The sequence below is a fragment of the Orycteropus afer genome, unplaced genomic scaffold (assembly GCF_000298275.1).
Source record: "Orycteropus afer afer isolate SDZICR_OR568_19922 unplaced genomic scaffold, OryAfe1.0 scaffold00051, whole genome shotgun sequence".
Lineage (NCBI taxonomy): Eukaryota > Metazoa > Chordata > Mammalia > Tubulidentata > Orycteropodidae > Orycteropus > Orycteropus afer.
Genome location: NW_006921638.1, coordinates 9,518,203 through 9,527,276, shown reverse-complemented (window position 1 = coordinate 9,527,276; position 9,074 = coordinate 9,518,203). Strand labels below are relative to the sequence as shown.

Sequence of the window (9,074 nt, the reverse complement as noted above, 5' to 3'; positions counted from 1 at the left end):
GAATTATCGAACCCAGAGAGAGAGGTGGTGAGTGCTTTGGGAGGAATGGTTGGAGAAAGGGCTGGAGGGAGGCAGCATGTCTGGCCTGGCAGGAATAGGCCTTGGGTTACTGCTGGTAATCCTGTCTTCCTCTTGTGGGATTAGAGGAGGTCAGAACATGTGGCCTTCTTGCTGTTTTTGCAGTTGGAAACAAAAATGTATCACAAGTAGTTAGAAAATTTGGCCTTGGTGACAGAAATAACACTGGAGAACGCATGATAGAATTTTGCAAGACCAATGACTTATTCACTGCAAATACCTTTTTTCAACAACACAAACGGGAACTATACACATGGACTTCACCAGATAGAGTACACAGGAATTAGGCTGACTACATCTGTGCCAAGAGGCAATGGAGAAGTTCAATATCTTCAGGCAAAACAAGGCCAGGAGCTTAATGTGGAACAGACCATCAACTGCTCATGTTGTTGTTATGTGCCCTCGAGTCAGCCCTAACTCATAGCGACCCCTCCTTGGATTTCCGAGGCGGTATCACTACGGAAGTAGATTGCCCAACAAGTCCATGAGAGAGAAAATATGACCTTGAATATATCCCTCCTGAATTTAGAGACCATCTAAAGAATAGATTTGATGCATTGAACATCACTGACTGAAAACCAGAAGAACTGTGGGATGACATCAAGAGCATCATACATGAAGAAAGCAAGAGGTCATTAAAAGTATGTTGTTGTTGTTTGCCATCGAGTCGGCTCATAGCGACCCCTCCTTGGGTTTCCGAGGCAGTATCACTACGGAAGTAGGAATGCCCAACATTAAAAGTATAAGAAAGAAAAAAAAGACCAAAATGGATGTCAGAAGAGACTCTGAAACTTGCCCTGGAGCAAAGAGTAGCTAAAGCAAATGGAAGAAATGATAAGATAAATGAGCTGAACAGAAGATTTCAAAGAGCAGTTCAAGCAGACAAAGCCACTTACTATAATGAAATGCACAAAGACCTGGAGTTAGAAAACCAAAAGGGAAGAACACGCTGGCATTACTCAAGCTGAGAGAACTGAGGAAAAAAATTAAGCTTAGAGTTGCAATATTGAAAGATTCTATGGGCAAAGTATTGAATGATGCAGAAAGCATCAAAAGAAGATGGAAGAAATACACAGAGTCACTGTACCAAAAAGAATGGTCAATCTTCATCCATTTCAGGAGGTGGCATATGTTCAAGAACCAATGGTACTGAAGGAAGTAATTGAAGCTGCACTGAAGGAATTGGTGAAGAACAAGGCTCCAGGAATTGACAGAATACCCACTGAGATGTTTCAGCAAACAGATGCCTCACTGGAGGCACTCACTCAGTTATGCCAAGAGGTTTGGAAGACAGCTACCTGGCCAACTGACTGGAAGAGATCCATATCTGTACCCATTCCAAAGAAAGGTGAACCAACAGAATGTGGAAATTATCTAACAATATTGTTAATACAGCATGTAAGTAAAATCTTACTGAAGATAATTCAAAAATGGTTACAGCAGTATATTGACAGAGAACTTCCAGAAATGCAAGCTGGATTCAGAAGAGGGATGTGGAATGAGGGGTATCATTGCTGATGTCAGGTGGATCTTGGCCGAAAGCAAAGAATATGAGAAAGATGTTTACTTGTGTTTTATTGACTATGCAAAAGCATATGATTGTATGAATAATAACAAATTGTGGATAACATTGAGAAGAATGGGAATTCCAGAACACTTAATTGTACTCATGAGGAACCTGTACATAGAACAAGAGGCTGTCATTTGAACAGAAAAAGGGAACACTGCATGGTTTAAAATCAAAAAGGGAGTGTATCAGGGTTATATCCTTTCACCATACTTATTCAGTCTGTATGCTGAGCAAATAATCTGAGAAGCTGGACTATATATGAAGAAGAATGTGGCATCAAGATTGGTGGAAGAATCATAAACCTGTGATATGCTGATGACACAACTTTGCTTGCTGAAAGTGAGGATGACTTGAAACACTGACATAGACTGAAGAATACAGTCTGCAATATGGATTACATCTCAATATAGAGAAAACAAAAATCTGCACAACTGGACCTATAAGCAGTATCACGATAAATGGAGAAAAGTTGGAAGTTGTCAAAGACGTCACACTGCTTGGTTCTACAATCGATGGCAATGGAAGCACCAGTCAGGACATCAGATGATGTACAACACTAGGCAAATTGGCTGCAAAGGACTTCTTTCATGTGCTGAAGAGCAAAGATGTCTCCTTGAGGACTAAGGTGTGCCTGACACAAGTTACGGTATTTTCAATCGCCTCATATACCTGTGAGAGCTGGACAATGACTATGGAAGACTGAAGAAGAATTAATGCTTTTGAGCTGTGGTGTTGGCTTAAAGTACCGTGGAGTGTGAAAAGAACTAACAGATCTGTATGGAAGGAAGTACTGCCAGAATGCTCCTTGGAGGTGAGAAGGGCCAGACTTCGTCAGGACCATTCCCTGAAGAAGGATGTCATGCTTGGTAAGGTGGTCAGTGAAAGAGGGAAAGCCCTCAACAAGATGGATTGACCTGGTGGCAGCGGTGATGGACTCAAGTATAGCAAGAATCATGGAGCTGGTGCAGGACCAGGCAGTGTTTCGTTCTGTTGTGCACAGGGTCGCTATGAATCAGAGACAACTCTATGGCACCTCACAACAGCAACAACAACAAATGGTAAAAGAATAAATCTGTTTGTTCAAGCCACCCACTTGTGGTATTTTCTGTTAGAGAAGCACTACAGCAACCATTTTTTAATTACTTTCAGTAAAATTTCACTTGCCTGTGATATTACTGATATGGTTCAATAATTTCCACATTCAATCGGATCACCTGTCTTTGGAATGGGCACAAACATGGATCTCTTCCAGTAGGTTGGCCAGGTAGTTATCTTCCAAATCCCTTGGCATAAATAAGTGAGCACCTCCAGTGCTATATCCATTTGTTGGAATAGCTCATTGGATATTCCATCAATTCCTGAAGGTTTATTTTCATCAATTCCTTCAGTCCAGCTTGGACTTCTTCTTTCAATACCATTGGTTCTTGATTATATGCTACCTCCTAAAATGGCTGAATGATGACCAATTATTTTTGGTACAGTGATTTTGTGTACTCCTTCTGTCTTTTGATGCTTCCTGCATGATTTAATATTTTGTCCACAAAATCCTTCAATATTGCAATTCGAGACTTAAATTTTTTCTTCAGTTCTTTCAGCTTGAGAAATGCCTGGTGTGCTCTTCCCCTTTGGTTTTCTAACTCCAGGTCTTTGCATATTCCCTTATAATAATTGACTGTGTCTTCTCAAGGTGCCCTTTGAAATCATCTGTTCAGCTCTCTCATCTTGTCACTTCTTCCATTTGCTTTAGCTACTCTCTGTTCAAGAGCAAGTTTCAGAGTCTCCTCCGACATCCATCTTGGTCTTTTCTTCTTCTTTTTTTTTTTAATGGTCTTTTGCTTTCTTCACATATGTTGTTCTTGATGTCATCCCAATACTTTTCTGCTTCAGTCATTGCTGTTTAATGCATCAAATCTATTCTTCAAATGGTCTCTAAATTTGGATGGGGTATAATCAAGGTCATATTTGGGCTGTCTTGGACTTATTTTCATTTTCTTCAGCTTCAGCTTGGACCTGCATTTCAGTAATTGATTGTCTGTTCCACACAGGCACCTCCTGGTCTTGTTTTGGCTGAAGATATTGAGCTTCTCTGTTACCTCTTTCCACAGATGTAGTCAATTTGATTCCTGTGTATTCAATCTGGTGAGGTCCACATGTACGTCACCATTTAGGTTGTTGAAAAAGGTATCTGCAAGGAACAAGTCGTTGGTCTTATAAAATCCTATCATGTGATCTCCAGTGTCATTTCTATCACCAACACCATATTTTCCAACCACTGTTGTTTCTTTTTTGTTTCTAACTTTAGTATTCCAATTACAGTAATTATCAATACATCTTGACTGCATGTTTGGTCATTTTGTGACTGCAGAAGTTGGTAAAAAAAATCTTCAGTTTCTTCATATTTGGCCTCAGTGTTGATGTGTAAATTTGAATAATAGTAATAGTAACTGTCTTCCTTGTAGACGTGTGGATATTACCCTATCACTGACAGTATGCACTTAAAGAGAGATCTTGAAATGTTCTTTTTGACAGTGAATGCAACACCACTCCTCTTCAATTTATCATTCTCAGCATACTAGACCCTATGATTATCTCATTCAAAATGGCCAATACCAATCCATTTCAGGTCATTAATGTCTAGGATATCAATCTACACAAGTTCCATTTCATTTTGATAACTTCAAATTTTCTTAGATTCATACTTTGTACATTCCACATTCTGATTATTAATGAATGTTTTAAGCTATTTCTTCTCATTTTGAGTCATGCCACATCAACAAATGAAGATCCCAAAAGCTTTATTCTGTCCATGTCATTAAGGTCGACGCACCAGCCACTCCTCGGAAGGAAGACTGTGCAATCTATTTCCACAGAGATACCACCTCAGAAACCCAAGGAGGGGTCGCTATGAGTTGGAGTTGACTCAATGGCAGTGTTTGTTTTGTTTTGTTTTGTACTTTGAGGAGGCACCTCTTCCCTAGTTGCATTTTGAGTGCTTTCCAACCTGAACAGTTCATCTTCCAGCACTACATCAGAAAATGTTTCACTTGTATTCATAAAGTTTTCCAGTAATATATCGATGTTTCACCAGTATTTAAAAGGTTTTCAGGGACCAATTTTTTTCAGAAGTGGATGGCCCCATCCTTCTTCTCAGTCTATCTTATTCTAGAAGCTCTGCTGAAACCTACCCACTATGGGTAACCCTACTAAAATGTGAAATACCAGTGGCATAGCTTCCAGCATCACTGCAACATATAAGCCACCACAGTAGGATAAACTGGCAGACAAGTGGTGGAAGGGGACTGCCAGGGTGCTAGAATGTTCTCTTTCTTGATGGCTACACTGTGATAAGTCATTTAGCTGTGCATTTCTGTTTTGCACATTTTTGTGGATGTATATTCTATTATGCTATAAAAATGGTTTAAAATTAAACAAAAATTGTAAGTGAAAAGACGTGCAGGTCTGACTATATATGCATCTCAAACTTCACAGATTAAAAGGAAGGTAACAAAATAAGAAATACATTATGCACAATAGGTATGGCAGAACAAAGTACAATACTTAATATTCAAATTACAAAAAGATATTTTAGAAATAGCTCTCTGTATTCGATGAATACAAAGTATACAATAAAGAAATTCAAGGAAGAAAAAATATAAGTAATAGGCCAGTGCTTTAAAAATTGATAACCTAACTAGTATTTAGGAAATGCAAATTAAACAACTCTGAAATAATGTTTTATGCCTGTTAAATTACTTACTACCATTAAGCTTTAGGTAAAGATTTTCATTCACTACTGGCACTGAAAATGGATTCATTATTTTTAAAGGGCTACCTAATGTATTTCGAAAATTTTCTTCCCTGAGAATGTGTTTGAAAAACACATCTAAAAGAATTCTTACCATGCATGGGAATTTTGGTGGTCTATATTTAACAAGGCTGTAAAATCCTGTATGGCTGAAATCCAATTTTCATTTTCAAAGTAAAACATTCCACGTTTCAATAGTGCATCTGTTCTTTTGGGATCATAAAATATACACTACATGGGAAGAGCACATAAATATATCATACAATAAATTTAAATATGAAAAAATATATAATTCTACAGCAAGTTAGACTACAACTGTTTTTAATTTCAGAATACATAAAAGCAAACCACTTTAAGATTCCAAAACCTTCAGATTTGCACCTAATCAAGACCTGTCTATAGGGAATACATTCCTCATCAATTTCTAGTCAAGGGAGGTTTTTCTAAGAGAAAGAAGAAAAAAACAAAACAAAAAACATACCATATACAAGAAGCTAAGTCCTTTACCCAGTAAAAGCTTGACTAAAACTCAAAAAGGAATTGTTCAAGTAGAGTAGATACTCAATATATTGAATATATTACAGCTTTTTATTATAACCAAAGATGATACACTACATCAAGGCTGAGCCAGTAAAATCAAATACCAGCTTCTAAAATAGTAAAAGACATGAATTAATGTAAGCATAGTTCCTTCATTTCTCATTTACATATGAGGCAATAGAGTTAAAAGACTAAATTATCATATAAACTCAATGCCATCGAGTAGATTACAACTCATAGGAACCCTATACAAAAAAAAAAAAAAGCCATCAAGTCAATTTACAGAAGTAGATTGCCCAGTCTCCCTTCTGCAAAGTAGCTGGTAGGTTTGAACTGCCAACCTGCTAGCTAGCAGGCAAATGCCTTAGACACTACACTACTAGAGCTCCTTAGAAACCCAACACTCAGTTGTAAAGTTTCTCATCCATCAACAGTAGAAAAGAATTGAAGCACAAAGGAAGTAATGGAGCATTTTTAAAACAAAACAAACAAAACCTAAAGATTCTGAAACTTGGTTAACCTCAAGGTGCTGCATTAATCTTTTTTACACTATTGGTACTAGATTGAGAAAACAAACAGTATAGAAAGTCTTAAAAATAGTTTAAAAGATAATTTTGGTCACTTCTAGAGCAGAAGATAACTTACAAATATTCTCCTCAAGTAGAAGAAAGGTCAAGTGGGTGGCTCACTATCATGGATTAAAAAATAAGGAAAGTTGGAAACATGGAGAAATAAATTATTTAAATAATATCTTCTAAATTCTCAATTGAACTAAGAACTAAGAATTTAGAGTTAAGAGTCCAGAGATCAAGATTATAATTCTGCTGCAGCGAGGGGAATATTTTGCCCTGATTCTAACCTCAAGTCCAAGTCAGCTAAGAATTCACTTTTTCAAGGAGCATTCTGACATCCCTCAACCAAATACAAATAAACCCCCTCCTCACCTTTCCTTGCTTCACAACAATCCTCATAAATTACAATTACACATTTATATATGTGCTATTTCTTTAACACCTCATTTCCTTGAGCTCTGGTGGCGTAGTGCCTAAGGCATTTGACTGCTAATCAGAAGGCTGATGATTCAAACCCACCAGCCATTCCTCGGAAGGAAGACTAGGCAATCTACTTCTGTAGTGATACCACCTTGGAAACCCAAGGAGGGGTCACTATGAGTCAGATCCGACTCAACAGCAGTGAGTTTGGTTTGGTTTTGGTATATGCTCATGTAACCAGAAAACACGTCTGTTTTAGTCACCATTGTTCATTCACTACATAATAGGGTGCATTAAAACAAAACAAACTAAACTCACTGCCATTGAGTTGATTTTGACTCATAAAGACCTCCTTTGGGTTTCCAAGGCATAAATCTTTACAGAAGTAGATTGCCCAGTCTTTCTTCTGCAGAGTGGCTGGTGGGTTTGAACCGCTAACCTACTGGTTAGCAGTCAAATGCCTTAGGCACTACGCCACCAAAGCTCCTTATTAGAAAGCCTTAGTCAATAAATTTTTGTGAGTGACTGAGTGAATAAATAAATTAACAAACCAGTGAACACAGCTTCTTACAGAGGAGATAGTTGATACTGAATATATTATGCAGAAAACAGTATATATGCAGAAGAGAATCACCACTATGGGAAATAATTTTCTATATTACTTGAAGAGAAGAAGTAATTTTCAAAAGTTGCTTCAACCACTGTCATAGTTCAGAAGATAAAGCTAGAAATTTCACATCCCTTCAGAGTTGTTTCAATCCCTCCCATACACAAATCTTTGATATGAATACATTCATTCTCAAGTTGTAAAAAAAAAAAAGAAATCATTTATATAGTGTTAATATCAATTCCAGTAATAAAAAAACTCTATCTCCTAAACTATAATAAATTAATTTTTATTATATAACGCATATGTAAAGACTTTCAAAAACTTGTTACACTATTAGCATGAGAACCTGTCATCTAAAACATGTAATTAGCAGTATTGTATGTTATAAAGCTTACTTTAGAAAAGTCATCAATGGCCAACACTTGATTTGATTTTTCGTACATCTCACCCCTCCTGAAATACGTATCAGCATCTGTGGGCTTACATTTAATTGCTTGGGTATAGTTTAGAATTGCCAAAGTAATGTCATTTTTTTGCCTGAAAATTTCAGCCTTTGACAAATATGCCTCTAAAGAAGATCAAAAAAGGTAAATTTTAATGTGATGAACATTTTACTAACAATGAAAGTTTTAAAACATTAATCTCCCTCCCTACAAAAATGAAGCCTCAGAATAATTTATCTCTATTACTCTTTTTTAAACATTTTAAGCTTTTCTTTAAAAAAAATTCAACTATGACAAATTTGTTCTCAATGGCTAGGTAAATACTCATTTGTGGTTAAAAGTATTCTCAATTTGAAAAGACAATAATTATCTTTTGTCTTCCTGTAGGTCTAAACTATTTTATAACCTTTTTAATTTTTAACATTCTATTGTGATCAAACAAATATAAAGTTGATCATTTTAAGCAATATACAATGTACAGTTCAGTGGCATGAAATACATTTACAATGTGTAACCATCACCACTATCTTCAAACAGAAATCTTACACCCATTAAACAATAATTCTCCATTCCTTTCTTCCAACCCCTGGTAACCACTACTCTGCTTTCTGTCTTTATGTTTGCCTATTCTACACATCTCAATTAAGTGGAAAGGTGCAATATTTGTCCTTTTGTGTCTGGCTTCTTTTCTTTTCTTTCTTTTTTTTGTTTTTTTTACCATTTTCCCTTTCCTTTTCGTTTTATTTTATTATTATTATTTTTTTTTTTATTGTGATTTGGGTGAAGATTTATAGAGCAAATTCACTTTCCATATAGCAGTTTACATATACTTTGTCTCACGACATTGACCACAGTTTTCCACAATGCAACAGCTCCCTTCCCACTTCCTCCCCACAGCTACCACTTCCCAGTGTCCATCCCTCCATGGACTCCTGCCCCCTAAGCTGTCTCCCTGTGCACAGGCAGCCCTTCTTTCTCAATGATTGTTCTCTGCAAGGACTGTATTTACCTCAGGTAAATGTTCAACTCATATGCC

At 36.8% G+C, this 9,074-nt stretch overlaps 1 protein-coding gene across 1 annotated transcript in view; it reads right to left on the bottom strand.

Moving 5' to 3' along the window:
* Window positions 1-9,074, bottom strand: part of TTC6 (tetratricopeptide repeat domain 6) — a 285,618-nt gene that overhangs the window by 103,665 nt on the left and 172,879 nt on the right. The window contains exons 12-13 of the mRNA XM_007938570.2: window positions 7,991-8,163; window positions 5,548-5,684 (exon numbers count right to left, since the gene is read on the bottom strand). Of these exons, the coding sequence (XP_007936761.2) occupies window positions 5,548-5,684; window positions 7,991-8,163 (310 nt within the window). The remainder of the gene's footprint in view (window positions 1-5,547; window positions 5,685-7,990; window positions 8,164-9,074) is intronic.